We start from the raw sequence: 21,327 nt of genomic DNA, 5'->3' as shown, positions 1-21,327 counted from the left end.
TTCGATAACTAATAAAAGTATAACATCCTGTAACAACATTAACAGTCTCTATTTGATACCTTGTCTGCATTAAACAAGATAATAAACTCCTATGAGTCCTGTTCATAGAGTTAGAGTTCTACAGCATAGAAACATACCCTTCGGACTAACTCGACCATGCCGACCAGATATCCTAAACTGATCAGTCGCATTTGGCCGATGCAGGTCATACTGCTCTAACATGTGTTTCATAAATGCAAATTCACTATAACACAATTGACGAAGTGGGGACACTGTTTCTAAAGCATGAAATTTCAAAAACATGTGCTGACTCTTACACAATTACATCGGCAACATTTTAAGCACAGTTTCTAAAGCCTGATTTTTCTATTATGCAGGGTTGCACAAGAATGCAACCATTGCATTACTGAAGAACTACCTGTATCCCTTTAAACCTTCCCTATTCATGTACCCATCCAGATGCCTTTTAAGTGGTTTAATTGACCCAGTCTCCATCACTTCCTCTGGCAGCTTGTTCCATACACGCACCACCCTCTGCGTGAAGTAGTTATCCTGTAGGTCTCTTTTAAATCTTTCCCCTCTCACCTTAAACCTATGCCTTCCAGTTTTGGACTTTCCTAATGTGGGATGACGACTTTGGCGATTCACTCTTATCCATGGCCCTCCTGATTTTATAAATCTTCCTAAGGTCACCCCTCAGCCTCCAAAGCTATAGAGGAAAAAAAGCCTCAGCCTATTCAACCTCCCCTATAGCTCAAACCCTCCAATCCCAGCAGCATCCTTGTAACTCTTTTCTGAAACCTTTTGAATTTAACAACATTGTTCTAATAGCAGGGAGACCTGAACTGAATGCAGTATTCCAAAACTGGCCAAACCAGTGTCCTGTACAGCCCCAGCATGACATCCCAATTTCTATGCTCAATGCACTGACCAATGAAAGTTCTGGATTATTACCAGCAATTTCACTGGGTCAGGGTACTATTCAGCCTTGATAGCTAGCCCTCATTGTAAAGTGACCGATTGGTACCTTCCATCCATACCCATGGAATTTTTACCTTCGAGAGAAGAGTATGGAAAACATTCATACTGGGGGAAAATCCTAATTCTATATGGAGTTAAGAGAATAGTCATGTCATTTAGATTAATATTTTATAAAAAATACTTAATGTCATAAAGCCTTTTATCTGTTACATAGTTATCATCTTTCTTTCATTGTTTAATAATAAAATTTTAAAGGCACCGAGGTAGCTGTCAAAACAGCTATGGCAAGTTTAGAAGTGTGGCCGAAGAAACTATCCTCAGTGGTCCACTCAATCAAATCACTCATCTGGTTGGATATTTGTTTTAAACTTACACCTAGAGGCTGCCAGCTTAAGGGCTCCTACAACGTCCATGAGAAAGACTTTTACATAAACACTAGCAAATACAATAAGCTAATATTCAAGGTATAGGCATGGAGGTCTTTGGAGGCAGTGAATACTTTTCCCATGGTAGATACTCATTGTTTTTTCTACGTAAGTGCCTTCTACTTGAATTTAAATCTTGGATACTCCAGCCTTGGAGCTTCCAGCCTTGCGCATGAGGTCAAACTAAAACTTTTAACTTTTTATAGCAACAATTAAAGCCTCCTTGCAATACCTCAAACTGTACTTAGGGTACCATTAACATGTTCTTGCTTGAACTGCTTCTTATTCAACATAAATGGTAATCAGAATTTGACAAAAAAGTCATAAGAGAGCATAAGAGAGTCATAAAAAAAGTCATAAGTCATATTTTTCAAGTGCATAGTAAATACCTACGGTTTTACACAAGGAATAGATTTTTTGATATAACTATTTCCATGGGTAACAAACAGCCTTAATTATCAATACCTGCCAAGTTGTTTTTGTATGTACAAATGCTTTATTCTTTTCAACATTTAAAATTTTTAAGCTTAGGACAATTGGAACATTTTGTAAGGCATTCTTCACTCAAGATACTTGCCTTCTCACAAAAGCAGATGAGACTTGGACTTTTCTTCACTGAACACGGTGACAAGTTATTTTGTACACATTCTCCATTTTAAGCACTTTCAAGTGATTTTGTTTAGCACGTTAAAAATTAGTAACCTTCGCCAATAGCGATGCCTTCAATTTGACTTTTAACAGGTTCCTGTTCATGTTCGTTTTTTTTCTAAAAACTGGTACTTCACCAACCATTGATATCCCTTCATTAACCCTTGACGCATCCCTTTCCAACCTTCCCATTCCTCTCTTATCATTGACTAATAATATCTATTGTTTGCCACTGAGCAGATCAGGGTGGCTAGCTGGTGTCAGGGAAAGCAAAGTGATGAGCCTGAAGCAATAAGAGTTGTTCAGAATTAATAAGCTATTCAAAGGGATCTTTGGGTCAGTTGGATGTAAGGTCAGAATAACTCAAACATAATCCACCTACGTTTACATATTGTCTTATCAGAAAATAATCTTCAATCAACATATATGTTACAATTTTTTTATACATTAATAAAAATATATTTTTATCAAATTATTTATGGAATATGTTAAGACTTCTGAAGGCTGGAAAAGCTTGAGTTTTCTTCTTTGGAGCAGAAGAGATTTGGGGGACTCCTCTTACAGGCATATTAGATTAAGCGGGGCATAGGCAGGGTGAATAGAAAGCAGTTAATTCCCTTGGTTGAAGAGTAAATAACAAGAGGGCATCATTTTAACATGAAAAGCAATGGGGTTTAAGAGAGGATTAGAGGAAAACCTTTTTCAGCTAGACAGCGATGGGAGTTTGGAATGTACTGCCTGGGAGGGTAGTTGAGGCAGAAAATCTCAACTTTTAAAATACTCAGACAAACACTTTAAATTTAAGGGTATGGAACTAGTGTTGGAAAGTGGGAGTAGTGTAGATTTAGCAAAGCTTTGGCAGTACCGACTCGATGGGCTGAAAGGGCCCATTACATTGTCTGTTTTTATGATTCCAGATGAAGAACAGCCATATAAGTTTGCACATTGCTTTATAGGTTTCTGGGTTTCTCTTTTTCCAAACTATGATGAATGCAGAACAATAGCCAGAGCTTAATATTAGTGAAAAGCAAATATAGTACTCAAGCTGACACATGGATAAAGATTTGATAAAGCACTGAAGGTGAAATCTTGAAAGCACTTAGAGACAAATGAATACAATAATAGAAAAATAACTTTGTCACTAATCTGTGTGGATAAATTGAAATAGGTTGAATGTCTTTGCTTAGTCATTATTTTCTTTGAAATAAATATAGGATTCTGCCATTTGGTACTTCACTTGCAATTCTAATGCTTGGATAACCCCTACAGGGCCAATGGGAAAATTCATAAATTGATCCATTTGTGGATCTTGTTGAGTGTGAGTTCCCTTAGTAACAGGCAAAGGCCTGTCCATCTGGAACTCATCGCCTCAGTCCTTTTCTTTTAAAAAAAAAAGAGACCAGGGAACTCCTGCGATGCAGAGGTAAGTCCCTATACCTGGACTGAGACACCTGGGTCCCACTTGCTCCAGAGGTGGTGTGTAATAACAGGCTGGGACAAGCTTAAAAACACCATGAATAATGGGTCTATTTAGGCGATCAGTAATAAATTATGTTCCAGGCTTCCTGAGATACTTCAGTTGCAATGAGTCAAGAAAAGTTTTGGACAGCCTTCCCTTCAACGAACCCAGTAACTAACACGTGACAGGGAGTAATAGAAGTAGTAATTGGTAAATTGAAATCTTACAATGTAAGTGTAAAGGAATGGCCCCAATATGCTCAAAGAATGGGATACGTTCATCAGGCAAATGGGGATAAAAGGGAATCACCAAAGTGTCATTCCTCTGGCTGCTTGTGGGGCTCTGACTTTCATTATCACAAAGAATTTAACTTATCCTGTTTTGGAGTTGGGGTGGCTGAATTTAACATAAAATGGCTGTGAGATTTTTAGCAGACAAAAGATGGTTGAAAAGAAATGATAACGGAGGCAGTAGTTTAGACAGGCAGAATTGTGGCCTTCACCGTATTGCTATGGATCAGGCCAGACCCCCTCAAACCATTTCAAGGAAGTAGCCCAGACTCTATCTTTGCCAGTTGTTTTAAGCAGGTGTAATGAGGATATTCCCGGAGGGATACAGCTGGCCCAACCACTTAGTTTCAAAAACAGGATTTTTTGCAAGATTACCTAATGAAACACAAACAAAAGAACAGAATACAGAATAACTTCAACTATCCAAAAAAACCGAAAAGACCATTTCAACTTAATGATGATGTTCCAAATTCCTACATAATGCCCATTAACACTCCTTGGCAAAAAATGTAAAATGAAACACAGGGTCTTACAGGAGAGATGTCAGAGAGAGAGTATGGAACACCTTCTTCTATTTAGCTGTTTCTTTGACCAGCAGCCTCAAAACTGACTGACTGCTTTCTCTGAATAGCCAGACCAGAGTAAAGCTGGGCTGGGAGAACTTCATTGTACAAGCGTTTTTGTTAAACTTGAAAGCCTTTTTTCCAGAGGCAGTACCTGTTAGCTATAATCAAGTTGCCCTAAAACCCATCTAAGCCAGACCTCTCGGCATTCTGCGTTTATGACTCCTCTGAAAGAAAAACCAAGGGCAACATGGTTATGTTGTTAAAGGAACAGCATCATCACATTAGTGAGAAGCAACGAAGGAATGAAGGCATTGAGACATTAAAAGATAAGGGAAGCTTGGATGAAAGTCCTTTACCAAGCTAATTTAACATTTGCTTTGTAAAACTGAATGGAAGGGGAAAGCTCAACCAACCTTCGCTAAAACCCTTTAAGTAATTATAATTACACATACACATATATATTTGTATAATAATAGTAATAATTTCAATTTGCAGTAGCTTTAGTGTATTATACTCTGCGAATTTAATTAGATTTCTGTAGACAGTCAGCTTCAGGCACAGAGACTATTTTGATATAAATACCCTTGAAAACCCTAGATATATAGGTTGTTGCAACTAGTCCAAAGTTTGTTATATAGTAAACTGGGGAGAGGATTGCAGAAAAAAAAAAGCATGTTGACTACCTCCAGCAGGAACCCTCCACAGAGGTGATTATTTCAACAGACATACCACTGAGAGCCAGCATCTTACAGTGACCTTTCAATGGTCTTCACAAAAGAGACTTACTCTACACCACTTGAGGTAAAAACAATGACAGTAGGTGCTGGAAAGCCCCTTTTGCCCGAACCGTCGATTTTGCTGCTCCTTGAATGCTGCCTGAACTGCTGTGCTCTTCCAGCACCACTAATCCAGAATCTACACCACTTGAGCAGACCTAGAAAGTAACAGGAATGACGCAACGGGCAAAGCGACACAGGGTGCCCCATCATCACAGGAATGAGGTGGACCCCCTTTAATTCAGAGGGAAAGGGACTTGATGCCCTATTGGCCTCGCAGGGGGTATCACTAATTAATCTCACTATGGAACTCGTTAAGTACAAGTTCCCTTTGTTACAGGTAATGACCTGCCCAGATGGAACTCACCATGTGATCCTTTTCTTTTTAAAGCAGATGCAGGGACACAGTGATAGTGTCCCTACCTCTGATCCAGGAAACCCGGGTTCAAACCCCAACTGTTCCAGAGATGTGCAATAATACCACTGAGCAGGCTGATTAAAATAAGTACAACCAGATGAAACACACCAGCTTGAAATTTTTTCTTTTTCCGGTGAAGCCAGATGCCAAGTCCAAAAGATGGGTCAATGCTTGTCATATCGCCATAGGTTGGCCTACAACACCCCCTCCAACAGAAGACTCTCATACAGCTGGGAACTGCAGTGTATTCCTGTACACCAAGATTATAAACAAAATACCAAACTCTGCATGTGGCATCTGTCCTGGAAGACTTTGCAGTATTCAGGCTGTTCAACCTATGGTCCGAATTAGATTGTTAAAGACCAAGAAGCACATCAGTCGAGCGAAGTGTGTACATGACAGAATTATGCATGCATTCCTTATTGAGAAACAGAAGATAGTGATGAAAGTGCCAAAGTTCTAGGCACAAAGCCAGAAATCAAACTATCTAGTTTGTATAAACATGAAAATAAAAAAACTAATTGGAAACAAAACAAAGCAAACCCAGGGGAGTCTTGTGGCACAGCAGTAATAGAGGTAAAAACAATAACAGCAGGTGCTGGAAACCAGATTCTGGATTCGAGTGGTGCTGGAAAAGCACAGCAGTTCAGGCAACAATCAAGGAGCAGGAAAATCGACGTTTCGGGTAAAGAGCCTTCATCAGGAATACAGGCAGAGTGCCTGAAGGGTGGAGAGATAAATGAGAGGAGGGTGGGGGCGAGGAGAAAGTAGCATAGAGTACAATAGGTGAATGGGGTGGGGATGAAGGTGATAGGTCAGGGAGGAGGGTGGGGTGGATAGGTGGAAAGGAAGATAGGCTGGTCGGACAAGTCATGGGACAGTGCTGAGCTGGGAGTTTGGAACTGGGCTGAGATGGGGGAAGGGGAAATGAGGAAACTGGTGAAGTCCACATTGATGCCCTGGGGTTGAAGTGTTCCGAGGCGAAAGAGGAGGCGTTCTTCGTCCAGGCGCGGGTGGTGAGGGACCAGCGGTGAAGGAGGCCCAGGACCTCTGTGTCCTCGGCAGAGTGGGAGGGGGAAGTTGAAATGTTGGGCCACAGGGCAGTGTGGTTGATTGGTGCAGGTGTCCCAGAGATGTTCCCTAAAGCGCTCATCTAGGGGGCGTCCAGTCTCCCCAATGTAGAGGAGACCGCATCAGGAGCAACGGATACAATAAATGATATTGGTACTTGTGCACGTAAAACTTTGATGGATGTGGAAGGTTCCTTTGCGGCCTTGGATGGAGGTGAGGGAGGTGGTGTGGGCGCAGGTTTTGCGATTCCTGCGGTGGCAGGGGAAGGTGCCAGGACAGGAAGGGGCGGGGAGGGGTGAACCTGACCAGGTAGTCACGGAGGGAACGGTCTTTGCGGAAGGAGGAAAGGGGTGGGGAGGTGGTGGAACACGCAGAACACACCACAGAACACACCAGATAGCCTTCTTTAGAGACCGCAATTTCCCTTCCCACGTGGTTAAAGATGCCCTCCAATGCATCTCGTCCACATCCTTCACCTCCGCCCTCAGATCCTACCCCTCCAACTGTAATAAGGACAGAACCCCCTCCCACCCCAGTGCTCACCTTCCATGCTACCAACTTTTGCATAAACCAAATCATCCGCCGACATTTCCGCCACCTCCAAACGGTCCCCACCACTAGGTATATATTTCCCTCCCCACCGCAGGAATTGCAAAACCTGCCCACACCACCTCCCTTACTTCCATCCAAGGCCCCAAAGGAGCCTGCCACATCAATCAAAGTTTTACCTGCACATCCACCAATATCATTTATTGTATCCATTGCTCCCGATGCAGTCTCCTCTACATTGGGGAGACAGGGCGCCTCCTAGCAGAGCGCTTTAGGGAGCATCTCTGGGACACCCGCACCAATCTACCACACCACGCTATGGCCCAACATTTCAACTCCCCCTCCCAGTCAGCTGAGGACACAGAGGTACTGGGTCTCCTTTATTGCTGCTCCCTCACCACCCGACGCCTGGAGGAAGAACGCCTCATCTTCCGCCTCGGAACACTTCAACCCCAGGACATCAATGTGGACCTCACCAGTTTCCTCATTTCCCCTTCCCCCACCTCACCCCAGCTCCAAACTTCCAGCTCAGCACTGTCCCCATGACTTGTCCTACCAGCCTATCTTCCTTTCCACCTATACGCTCCACCCTCCTCTCTGAACTATCACCTTCATTCCCACCCCCACTCACCTATTGTACTCTATGCTACTTTCTCTCCACCCCTAGCCTCCTCTCATTTCTCTCTCCATCCTTCAGGCACTCTGCCTGTATTCCTGATGAAGGGCTTTTGCCCGAAACGCCGATTTTCCTGCTCCTCGGATGCTGCCTGAACTACTGCGCTTGTCCAGCACCAGTCTAATCCAGCATAGCAGTAATATCCCTACCTATGAGCCAGGAAGCCCAGTTCATGTCTCAACTGCTTCAGAGGCGTGTCATAATATCTCTGAACAGATTGTTTCGAAAATATCACAAAGCAGACCCGAAGAACTCTTGTGGGTGCAGTGTTACGATTCCGACCTCTGAGCCAGGTGGTCTGGGTTCAAGACACTTCTCCAAACACATTGATTAGAAAATATATTCAGACGCACTAGTTAAAAATTAAAAAAAGGTCATAGGAACTTAAGTGGTGAGAAAGCTGTTCAGTTGCGTAAGAATACGTCTATATATGGAAAAAACATAGGGTTCCAGTGCTCTTGTGGCACAGTGATAGTGTATCTCTGAGCCAGGAGGTGTGTGCTTAAGTCCTACCTACTCCAGATGTAGTTATAACATCTCTGAAAGCATTGATTAGAAAGTATCTACATAAAGCGTGCTTCCAGAGCATTAGTTAGTAGAGATACATCAGTTAGTGCATCAATAATTCACAATTTTCAATTTCCCCTTAACAAGGAAAGTAAGAATTTAACAAAAACGGAAATTGCTGGAAAAACTCAGCAGGTCTGGCAGCATCCGTGAAGTGAAATTAGAGTTAAAACTTCAGGTCCAGTTTCTAAATAATAATGAAACACTGTTCAAATAATTAATTAAGTTGTTCCAGCACGAGTCAAAGTTTAGCTCAGCTGTACAACTTGGATTGAAAACCTTAGGGTGTCCTACCAATAACGATGTACTAGTAGGTTATGAACTCAACAGGCCAATGACAGGTACCAGAAAGACATAGAGGAGCCAGTAAAGGTGAGCACAGTTAAGTTCACCACTTAAGTTCCCATGACCTTTTTTTTATTTTTAACTTGCAGGTCTTGCTGGAAAACTGACATAGCAAATTTTGCCACTATAAATGTGCACAGTAATAATAGCAAAAATATCACTCACTCTTCAACTAAGACCTGCAAGCGGCGTTCTGATAACAGAACAACACAAAATAATGCTTAAAGTCACAAACAGATAATGCAGAATTGAGGTGAGGAAATTGTCCTTCACAGAGTAATTAATGCACAAAATAAGCTTCCAGACAGAATATTGGAGGTGAAACTCTGGAAAAAAAAAATTGTTGTATGATCCAAGAATACCTGCCGGATACATAATTAATTTATAATACTGCAATCACTGAGGGGTTTACGTAAACTTACTTCACATAGAAATCCAGATGTCTTGGGAAGTCCAATTTTCCAGCAAGAATCTTTTGGTAAATGCCAAAAGGGTTGTCATCGAAAAATGGTGGGTAACTGTAAAATAATTCATGCAGAGTGGATTAAAAGAAACTTTCTCCAATTTTTTTTTGTTTCCTAATTGATACAATGAAGTCTTCAGCAGCAGAACAACCAAGTGGATGGCAAGACAGCAATTTGTTTTACATCTCACCATTTTTCTTCCCATTGCACAAGAAAACTCCTGTATTAAATAATCGGCTGTTTCATGAAAATTTATCACTATTCTCATACTGGTTATTGGCAACATTGCCAAGGTTAACAGACTATGTATTTACTATTTGGAAGCAAGGTCTCTTCTTCCCATTTGTGTGCCAACAAAGTCAAAAGGCAGAAATAGGTTTAGTAAATCTGGCACTGCACTTTGGATTGAGAAGGCCACAATGCAAATTGTCAATAAATTTTGAAGTTATACAGAGTTAATTTACAAAAGTTGTAGCAATATGTGTATCAAGAAGTGAAAACACTTTAGTCATCTGATGTATGCTTTGACAGGTCAAATTGACATTGGGTTCAAACAGAATATCCTAGAACTATCTAAGCAAAAAATGATGCCATTCGCCCTGTGCCAAGTCTCTGCAGGAGAAATTAATCTAGTTCTACTCTGCTGTCTTTTCCTTACAGCTCTGCAATGTTTTCCTCTTCAGATAATAATCCCAATCCTTTTTAAAACTGTAACAACCTGGCTCAACCACATCTTCAGGCAGTCCATTCCAGACTTAATAAACTGTTTTAAAACAAAGTTTTCCTTTATATTCCCTTTGTATTTTTTGCTATTCACCTTAATTCTGTGTCTTCTCGTTCTTGATTTTCCATCATTTTGGTGACGTGTATTACATTCAATAATGTATTATGTATGAAAGAACTGAAACCAACATGGTTATTGTAACAGATGAGAGACTTAAACAGTCCATATCTTTTTCAAGGTATAATGCCAGTTACATCACACTCAACTTTTACCATAAATTCTGTGTCTTACAATCTTATACTCCACAACCACTTGAAGAAGGAGCAGCGCTCCGAAAGCTAGTGCTTCCAATTAAACCTGTTAGACTATAACCTAGCATTGTGAGAGTTTTAACTTTGTACACCCCAGCCCAACATTGGCATCTCAAAATTATGAGCGGGGTATATTGGCTCATATGCATGGGATATCTTATATTTGGCCAAGGCAGACAAGCCTTGGTTTAACATTTCAGTCATAAAATAGTTGGTAAACTGCTGTGTTTTAGTCCAAATAGGCTCATCGGTGTTACATATCTTCTATAATGTAGGTGCCATTTCAATTCACTACAAACATCTTATGGTGGTGCAAGTATTACTAATAATCTAAAGAATGCAAGTTCAAGTTGTACCAGGACACATTGAGTATAAGGAATCAGTTTAAGAAATACACATTGAGAAAGATGGCATCAGTAAAAGTTATAAAAGTCCAAATGATCCCATGTCCTTCATGGAAACAAGCGTTATGCCCTTAGTCAATTGTTACGGACCAGGCAATGCCCTGTCAAAACATTGGGAAGGTAGCTTGGACCCTAACGTTTTCTTATTTTAAAAGTAGATGTGAAGTTGATATTCCAGGTGTGATGCAGCTGGTCAAACCACTCAGCTTTAAGCAAAACAGAATTTATTTAAATACTACACGAACAAAAGAAAACAGAATTTAGAATAACTTAATTATTTGAAAATCCAACCAACGCGACATAGCAACTTAACTAAAGAGCTGTTCCAATTCCCGTAACATCCCACAAACACAGTCCTCAGCAAAAGGCAGTTCTTACAGACTAGAGGGATTTTAGTGAGAAAACAGTTAGGAACCATCTGCTGAAACCTGGAACCTTTTTTTTCTGGATTGCAGCAACTTCTCTGCTACAACTAAACCAAACTAGAAAAACCTGAAGTGGGAGAACTGGCCACTCCCCTGCCATTATTGAAGTAGATTATTTGGCATCTCTGCCTTTAAGACTCTCTTGGACAAAAATGGACAAAATAACCTTTTTAAAGTGACAGCATCATCAAACAATCTATTTATGTTCTACAAAGTAGATAATCCTTAACCTATCAATTGGGAAGCATTATGGAATGTCCTCTTCCGCTTCGTGCAGCATGAACTTTGTCCCCATCCTTTGCCTGCTGCATAACAACATTGAAGTTGTGGTAATGACAAATGGCTCCAATGCTGACCCATTTCCTGTTTGGACCAGTGCCAACCAGGTCTGCGCCATCGTCTCAATACTGTGCTTGATCAAATGCTTCTTCACCTCACTGCCGACAAACTCCCCACTGAAGTGGAACAAACTTACAGAACGTATAGGAAATTATTCAACCTCTACCACCTTCAAGTCAAAATCAAAGTCTCCCCAACCAGTGTCATTGAGCTGCAGTGCAGAGATAATGCTTATATAAATACAATCTGAGGCCGTACTCTAGACCATTGTCAGCATTTTTACGGAGGCATAGGAGAGCATGGGTCTCTGAACATCCACAAGACAAGGATCCTTTATCAACATGGTTTGAGAGTTCGGAGCAAATCCTCGATCATCAAGGTCCGGGAAGATGGGGGGGGGGGGGGCTTAGAGGAATTGACCACTCCCAATAGCTTGTACGTATCCTGTCAGCCAAAGTAGCTATTGATGAAGATATCCATCACCACCTAGACGTGCTAGCACAGACTTGGGTTACCTGAGCAAACGGGTATCCAAGCACAACAACATCAGATCCAATACCAAGGTTATGGTTTACAGAACTGTGGTGGCTTCCATCCTGCTATATGGCTTTGAGACATGGACTGTGTACAGCAGACACCTCATGGAACTGCAGCAGTTCCATCAACACTGCCTGTTCAAGATCCTGCAAATCCGCTGAGAGGAAAGACACACCAAAACCACTGTCCTCAACCAGGCCAACATTCCAGTATCGAGGCACTGATCACCCTTGATCGGCTATGATGGCTGGGCATGTCACGCGCATGACTGACACAAGACTTTCCAAGCAGGTGCTTTACTTCCAGCTCCGAAATGGCAGGCAAGCCCCAGCTGGACAAGGAAGGACTTCAGTGCTGCTCTCAACGCCTCAATGGTGAAGTGAGGCATTCCCACCAACACCTGGGAATCACAGGCACAAGACCGCCCAAAGTGGAGGAAGAGCATCCGGAAAGCCATTGAACATCTTGAGACTTTATATCAGGAAAAAAAGGAAGCAAAAGGAGTGCACTGCCACATCAATGCCACACCCACCCCTTCCCATGACTCCAACCTGCCCTAAGTGTAAGATAGCTCATGGTTCCCAGATCGGTCTGTACAGGCACCATGGGGACTCATCCTCGTCTGCAAGGGACCACTGATGATGACAATCTTTAACGCTTCAAAATTAGATAGAAAGCCAGAGTACTCTTTCCAGGGCAACAAGGGATAACTAATAATATGCTGGCATACAATGCTTGAATCTTAAACGCTGACTCCATGCTTGCTGTGACTCAGCAGATTAAACAGTGCAAAAGTCAGAATTATGTTGGCAACTCAATATAAAATGTCTATTTCTCCAGAAAGTTCAAGTATAAATTATAAACTCTAGACAGGAAGCTGTATTCATGCATATTTTAAATGAATTCGGATGTGCAGCAATTCAAACAAAGTTTTTTTGCAAACTATTCAAAAAGTCACTGGCTTTTACAGAAATAAAATGTCTCACAGCACTAAATAATGATAATTTGTCTCTACCAATTGGTACATTTGCTGCCAAAGAGCTCACAGGCCATAAATACTCCACCTTCAGTCTTACAAACCATTAGAAATTTTGATGAATGGAGTCTGGAAAGTTTCCTAACAAAATGTACATTTTATACTTTGGTAACAAACAAATGAAGCTTTGAACAACATCACAGGGAAAGAGAGGGGAATTCACAAAAAAAAAGCAGAACCTTAAGCAACCTTTGTGCTTTCTTATTGAACCCACACGTGTTAAACTATTAGCGTTTCCCTTGAAAACATAGTACAAGCAATTGAACATCAAATTACTGAATATGAAAAATAGCCAATGTTTCCTCAGTAAATTAATTTTTCAGGAATACTTACCATGAGTTGCAAGATTATAAACTATACCAATAACACCCAAAGACATTTTTAAATAGCACTTTGGTAAGCAATACAAAACAGAATCTGACAGAGAAACACAAAGGATGATGCAAGGACTAGTAACTAAAAACTTGATCACAGACTTATGATACACTGATTCAAGGTGGACATCCCAGAGCTAAGGCTTTGCCAACTGAAGGTATTGTCACCAGTGTTGGAGCTATAAAACCGGAGGATGTGCAATTGGTCAGAACTGAGATAGTACAAAGGATGGAGGTAAAGGAATAGAGATAGATAAGAGTGAATTATACATGGATTCAAAAACAAGAAAGTGTCTTGAACTCTAGGCAAAGGCAGACTAAAAGTTGATACGCATCAGGTTTAAAAGGGTGATCAAAATGGTACAAATTAGGACAACAGCAGCAGATGGACTCGAGCCGATTTTAGGGAGGGATCCATTCAATGTTACTTAAACATTTTTAAAAATTACACATTTATGAAAGTCCACGTACAGTATACCAAACTGCATCAACATGCTCAAGGGTTGCTAAATTAATACCTTTAATAGCCTAAAGTATTGAAAGAAATCTCAAGTGTAATAGAGGTGCACAGCACAGAAAACAGACCCTTCGATCCAACTCGTCCATGCCAACCAGTCTTCCCAAATTAAATTAGTCCCATTTGCCTCGGTTTGACCAATAATGCTGTAAATGTTTCCTATACACATACTTTCCCAGATGTTTTTAAAAATGCTGTAACTGTACTTACACCTACCACTTCCCTTGGCAGTTCATTTCATAGACATACCACGGTTGTGCAAAAACATTGCTCGGGACCCTTTTAGATCTTTCTCCTCTCACCTTAAAAACAAACGCCCTAGTTTTGAAATCCCTCTTCACTGAAAAGATCTTTGCTATTCACCTTATCTGTGCACCTCATGATTTTATAACATCTATAAAGGTCACCTCTCCAGCTTCTACTCTCCAGGGAAAAAAATGTTCCAGTCTATCTAGCCTCTCCTAATACTACAGGATGAATTTGTATAGAGCCAGATTTCTGTTTTTGGAACAATTTTTTTTCATTATAGTCAAACTTTGCCAAAGGACTTCAAACCATCTATTTCAAAGATGTAAAAGATGCTTAAAGTTTAGAACAAGTTTGATTTTCAAACAAAATGATTGGGACCTTCATCTTTCTCATAACCCTGTAAATTATCAAGAGTTCCACATTCCAGGGTTAATGAGTAATGGATTCAATCAGAGCCAAACTCTCCCTTTAACCAACATTCTCATCTGTGCTTTTTTTTCAGCAGGTGTTACTGGATAGTGATCAAGTGAATGGCTCTACTCAATTTTTCCTCTTCCAGCCTAGAGAACAAAAGCCAACTACAGCACTCCTAGACTATTAGTTTAGTGGTAATAGACAAATAAACAAAGACAAGGGTTAAATCTGTCAACATCCTGGCCATTGTGAATCAGTACCATATTGGACTGGTCTAACATTTAGCGAGAGGTAGAGATGCTCTGTGAGGGCTTGAGATATTGATTCATAACTATCCCACTTAGCAAGTGAGTTGTCAAATAATGTGCACTGAGGTTAGCCTTTTGGAGTAAAGGCATAACAGTTTTCTCAAAAGGTAAGAGTTTCTCTTGTTTCCTAGGCTTAAGAGGAAACAGTTTATTTAAAAACAAGCGAGGCTTCTTTTTCAGTAACTCGAAGTGTAAGCATTGCCAAGAAACAGCTATCAAAATGAGTAATATTAACAACAAGAACAACTTGAGGGAATCAATTTTTTTAAAATTTCCGAAATACTTACCCAGAAAGCATTTCAAACATCAGCACACCTAATGCCCACCAGTCCACAGCTCTCCCATGACCCTTACTTTGTATAACTTCTGGTGCGAGATATTCTGGTGTTCCACAGAGTGTCCAAGTTCTAACAAAAAAGGAAAAAAAGAAAATGTTGTAATTAATTTTCTTAAAAAAGAAAATCAAAGCAAACTTCCCTTACTGATGAAACAAAAAAGTCAATGAGAAAGAAAGTTACCCACAACTTGGGTTGGTTTTATAACATACCTATTGCTTCAAAAGGTAAAAAACTGCTATAACATGTTTATCATTATAGGACATGCTTCCATTTTTGACTCAACGTCAGCATAGGCAGACTGATACATTCCAATTCAGATAGCACCTTCCAAACCCATGACCACTACGATCTAGGCCAAGGAGATACAGACACATTGGAACACCACCTGGAAGTTCCTTTCCGAGCGATGCACCCTCCCGACTTGGAAGTACAGTTGGTTCTGACATAACGCAATAGTTCCGTTCTCATGCCATCTCGCCTTATAAAAAATTCACACAATAGCGACGTCATTTAAATTAATGGGCCCAGAATCGAGTTACAGCCAACACAGGTTAAGGAAAGCTTGCATTCTAAAATACTAGTCTAAATTCTTTAGCCATGTTAAAGAAACACACTTTATAGTGGAACCAACTGCATATGGCTGTTATTTCGCTGCCACTGAGTCAAAATGCTAGAACTCCTACTCTAACATGTAGGCATACCTGTGCCAAGTGGAATACTGCGGTTCAAGAAGGCAATGCACCACCACCTTCTCCAGGCCAGTTAGGGATGGACAATCAATGCTGACCCAGCAAACAAAGCCGCATGCCCCTTTGAATAATGGAAAGCTCCACTTCCTTTTCCAAATCTCCAGAGTCTTCAAAATAAAACAGATTGTGGGTTCTACCCACTTATAGGGAAGTGGCATCATCCACAGACAAAGATTAACATATATGTATAAGGTGAAAACTCACTCATTCTCTCCATTATCTTTCAACCTCAACCACCTCTTTTATTTGGTCAGATTGGCTATCTGAAATGAGAACGTTCCCCAACGCTAGGAAAACTAAAGTAACTGGTTTGGCTCCCACCACATTCTCTTTCCTTGTGTCACTGATTGCATGTTCCACCCTAGTCCAAAGAAAATGTTTCTGCCCTGTGACACAATACAAGTTAGGAATAGACAATCATGACATCCACATCAACACAATGAACATTGAAGTTTTAAAAATCAACATCATTTAAAAATCAACTCATTCATTGTCAACATCACTTTTGATCCATTCAATAGTGCCAGCTTCTGCTAATATCAAATTTCCTCCACCACAAACACTTTTCTCGACGCCTTCAGTGACCACTTTAATTAATGACCACAATTAGCCTCCATCTTTCACAAAATTAAACTTGTTGAAAGTGCAGCTGCCTGAATATTATTCATCATAGACCTTTGCTCATCCATTACCACAATGTTGTCTCCTTGTTTCCAAACATAATAGCTCCAGGATCTCATCTTCAAACCCTTCCATTTGGCTTACTGCACCATCATTTTACCTGTTCTTCCTCAAAAACCCTTTTGTACTCTGACTCCAGCCCCAAATTACTCAATTTTCGCCAATATTTTCCACATTGTGCAAAATAAAATAGTCACCATTCCACTGGGCTCAAACAAAGTGAGCGTTTGTGAAAGGACGTGGCATGCTACTTCTGGTGTAAGGAGATAATAAGAGCACAGGACAAAGGGAGGTCTTCAAATTAAATCATAGAATATCTGCATTTTACAGATTACTGAAAATATTATACTATACAACAATGTACAAATTGTATATCTAAAATTTGATTCTTGGATACAGACAGCACTAGTAAGGATGAGAAAAACTGCATGGATGAAGATAATTTACCTAATGCTGAGACCATAAGACACAGGAGCAGAAGTTAGGCCATTCAGCCCATCGCGTTTGCTCCACCATTCAATCATGGCTGATAAGTTTCTCAACTCCATTCTCCTGCTTTCTCCCCATAACCCTTGATCCCTTTGATATTCAAGAACCTATCTATCCCAGTCTTAAATATACTTAATGACCTGATATCCACAGGCTTCTCTGATTGAAGAATTTTTTTTTCCTTATCTCAGTTCTAAAAGGTCTTCCATTTACTCTAAGGCTGTGCCCTCAGGTCCTAGTCCCTTTTACCAATGAAAATATCTTCCCAACATCTACTCTGTCCAGGCCATTCAACATTCTGCATACTTCAATTAGATTTCCCTTCAGCCTTCTAAACTTCATCAAGTATAAACCCAGAGCCGTCAAATATTCCTCATGCATTAAGCTTTTCAGTCCTGGAACCATTCTTGTGAACCTCCTCTCAACACGATCTAGGGCCAGTACATGCTTCCTGAGGCATGTAGCCCAAAACTGCACACAATACTCCAAATGTGGTCTCACCAGAGCATTATAGATCCTCAGAAGTACATCCTGTTTTTATATTCAAGAAATACGAGTGGTAATTAAATAAGTATATAAACATCAATTATTGCCAGTTCCTGTGATTAAAATGCCACCTAATCAGAATTCTGAAAATCAGTGGATAATTTCAACAATGATAACTAAAGTTATTTAAATCTGCATAAATTAGTAAAGTGATAACTTCAGTAAATGTAGCTTGAATGAGCAACAAAGACAATGAAGCAGCAACTTGGTCTGCTTTACCTATATTCCACTTTTTTGAAAGAGTTACAAGAGTCTTGCCATAAAGCATCCTGGATTTTTATTCTTCAAACATTTTTTTCAGTTTCCTAAAGTCAAACGTAGACCATGCCAGATAAGGTTGACTCAGAATTGACCAGCTTGCCACTCAGTTCAAGGGCATTTAGAAATGGACAACAAATGCTGGTCTAGCCAGTGATGCTCTCATCCCATAGAAGAATTAAGAAAAAAATACTTCAGAGATTAAACAGTAATTCTTAGCATTAAACACAAGACATGGCTTTTCTGAAAATAAAAAGTCAAGTAATACTTTTTTGGGGTTCTAAAAAATTTTAATAGCTATAATCCAAGTATAACGAACCTTATCAGTTTAATTGGAGGGCAACACCACCATCTGGTGTTAGAATAAGTAAGTACAGTGCATACCTTACAGTTACATATCATTTGTTAAACGAGTTCTACTGAACAGCTAAACCTTACATTGCTACAGCATTCGACTAATAGCGGAGTATTTCACAACATTAAAAAAAAGACTTCTGATTACCAAGAGAAAATATTACAGAGGAATACCAGGATGGACACATTACTTGGAGAGATGAATAGCACTGTTATAGAGAATGCAAAATCATTAGATGAAATTGGAGTAAGGGAGAAAGCAATGAAGTTTAAATAAGGCTGCTGTGTATGTAAATAAATGCATGGAATACAGCATGAACATCTAATTTCGACTCAGAATTGCTATGTGGGACTACAATGTTGTGGTGACATGAGAGATCTGGCTCAAGGAAGGACAGAACTGGGTTAAATTCTGCTTTTATGTTCAGAACAGTTAGGAAAGGAAATTAAGGAGCCATGGAGGTATTGGTTAAGGAGAACATTGATATAGAAAGGTGACATTCCAGAGGGTTCATGCACAGAATAAATTTGGCTAGAACATAGGATCGCAAGGATACAATTACACTGAGTTTTGAAAAGATTTGTAGCTCAGGTTGAGTTTTTGGATGTAGGTTTGCTTGCTGAGCTGGGAGGTTCATTTCCAGATGTTTTGTCACCCTACTAGATGGGGATGGGCCTCAGGCAAAGCAGTGTACATGATTCCTGCTTTCTGTTTATATGTTTGGGTTTCTTTGGGTTGGTGATGTCATTTCTTGTGGCAAAGTCATTTCCTGCTTTTTTTTCCCCTCAGGGGGTGGTAGATGGGGTCTAACTATGTGTTTGTTGATAGAGTTCCAGTTAGAATTCCATGCTTCAAGGAATTCTCGTGCATGTCTCTGGTTGGCTTGTCCTAAGATGGGATGTCTTATCCCAGTCGAAGTGGTGTCCTTCCTTATCTGTATGTAAGGATACCAGAGAGAGAGGGTCATGTCATTTTGTGGCTAGTTGGTGTTCATGCATTTTGGTGACTAGTTTTCTGCCTGTTTATCCAATGTAGTGTTTGTTACGGTCCTTGCACAGTATTTTGTAAATGACATTAGTTTTGTTTGGTGTCTGTATAGGATCTTTCAGGTTCATTAGCTGCTGTTTTCGTGTGGTGGGTTTGTGGGCTACGATGATGCCAAGGGGTCTGAGTAGTCTGGCAGTTATTTCTGAGATGCCTTTGATGTAGGGGAGAGTGGCTAGGGTTCTGGACATGTTTTGCCTGCTTGTTGGGGTTTGTTGCTGAGAAATCGGTGGACTGTGTCAATTGGGTACCCATTCTTTTTGAACACACGGTATAAGTAATTTTCCTCTGCTCTGCGTAGTTCCTGTGTTGCAGTGTGTGTTGGCTCATTGAAATAATGTTCTAACGCAGCTTCATTTGTAGGTATTGGGATGATTGCTTCTGTAGTTCAATATTTGGTCCGTATGTGTTGTTTTCCTGTAGACGCTGGTTTGAAGTTGCCCATTGGCTGTTTGCTCTACTGTGACATCTAGGAACAGCAGTTTGTTGTTGTTTTCCTCCTCTTTAGTGAATTTTATGCCAATAAAGGTATTATTGATGGTCTTGAAGGTTTCCTCTAATTTGTTTCATTTAGTGATGACAAAGGTGTCATCCACATAGCTGACCCAAAGCTTGAGTTGAATGGTTGGCAGAGCTGTTTGTTCGAGTCTCTGCATTACTGACTCTGCTAAGAGCCCTGATATCAGAGATCCAACAGGTGTTCCATTGGTTTGTCTGTAGGTTTTTGTTGTTGAAGGTGAAGTGTGTGGCAAGGCATAGGTCCAGTAGCTTGACGATACGGCCCTTGCTGATGAAGTTAGTGGTGTTTGGAGTGTGTGTCTTTGGGTCTTCTAATAGTGTAGTCAGTGTTTCCTTGGCCAGTTTGATATTGATTGATGTAAACAGGGCTGTTACATCAAAGGAGACCATTATTTCATCCTCTTCTATCTTAGTGTCTTTGATGGTCTTCAGGAATTGTTAGGTGGAGTGGATGGAGTGGCGTGAGTCTTCTACTAAGTGTTTTAGGCCTTGTTACTCCTTGGCTAATCTGTAAATTGATGTTCCAGGTAGAGTGACTGAGTCCTGCTTTGTGAATTTTGAGTAATCAATAGAAGCATGGTGTGTTGGATCCATCTGGATTTGTTTTTTGGAAGTCGGTCTTATTTATCTCCCCAGATTTCTGAAGTTTTTTTTGAGTAAGGCTGTGATTTGGTTCTCTAGTTGTGGGGTTGGGTCTATCGCCACTTGTTGGTAAGTGTTGGTATCTGTAAGTAGTGCATTCGCTTTTTCAATGTAGTCTCTGATTTAGAATGACTGCCAAGCTTCTTTTGTCTGCAGGTAGGATAACAATGTTTTTATCTTTGTTTTAGTCTTTCCAGTGCTTTCCTTTCTTGTGTATGGAGTGTGTTTCCTTACTTTTTTCTGCTTAATGTTGGTGTGACTATCTGTCTGATGGCTTGCTGGGTTTCTTCTGGGAGTTGGTTGTCTTTTAGCGTTGTTTCTAATGCTGCTAAGAAATCTTTCTTGTCCGCATCCTGACAGTTGTAATTTAATCCTCTTACTAAGACGGCTTTTTCGGTGTCTGTTAAGGGTCGGTTATGTAAGTTTTTTTTTAATCCATGCTTCAGCGTTGTCAGTGTTGTTGTTACTTTGCGTAAGCTTGTCTAGCTTCTTCTGCAGGTCTAGTTTTTTCATTTTCTGTGTTTGTCGCTGTCTAATATGTATGGCTTGTTGTACTGTGTCTGTCCATTCATGGTCTGTTGCAAAAGTAAAGACTTTTGGTGCAAAAATTCTCAGTTGTATTTACTGAGTCTGTTGTGGGCATCATTAATAATTTCTCCAAGCACTAAGCCGCCGTTTTGCCCTGCTATTCTTTTAGCTAGCAGGGTACTAAGGGGAAGTTTGTATTTAAGACACTTAGGTAGTACCTGTTTTCTTAGGGATTCGTGCAGGAAGTACAGCGGGTGGCACTCTGTCAAATGGCATTAGTTTCCCATTTTCAGGCCATTTTTAGC

The 21,327-nt window shown here is 40.4% G+C and overlaps 1 protein-coding gene and 1 pseudogene across 1 annotated transcript in view; one reads left to right on the top strand and one right to left on the bottom strand.

Moving 5' to 3' along the window:
• prkx (protein kinase X-linked) overlaps nt 1–21,327 on the bottom strand; it is a 103,589-nt gene that overhangs the window by 28,602 nt on the left and 53,660 nt on the right. The window contains exons 4-5 of the mRNA XM_072576891.1: nt 15,161–15,280; nt 9,194–9,289 (exon numbers count right to left, since the gene is read on the bottom strand). Coding sequence (XP_072432992.1) covers nt 9,194–9,289; nt 15,161–15,280 — 216 coding nt within the window. The remainder of the gene's footprint in view (nt 1–9,193; nt 9,290–15,160; nt 15,281–21,327) is intronic.
• Nucleotides 5,723–8,996, top strand: LOC140481038 (large ribosomal subunit protein eL34-like; annotated as a pseudogene).

This window comes from Chiloscyllium punctatum, chromosome 9 (assembly GCF_047496795.1).
Source record: "Chiloscyllium punctatum isolate Juve2018m chromosome 9, sChiPun1.3, whole genome shotgun sequence".
In the NCBI taxonomy this organism is placed as follows: Eukaryota; Metazoa; Chordata; class Chondrichthyes; order Orectolobiformes; family Hemiscylliidae; genus Chiloscyllium; species Chiloscyllium punctatum.
Note: the sequence above shows the minus strand (reverse complement) of the source record. Positions and strands in the feature narration are given on the sequence as shown.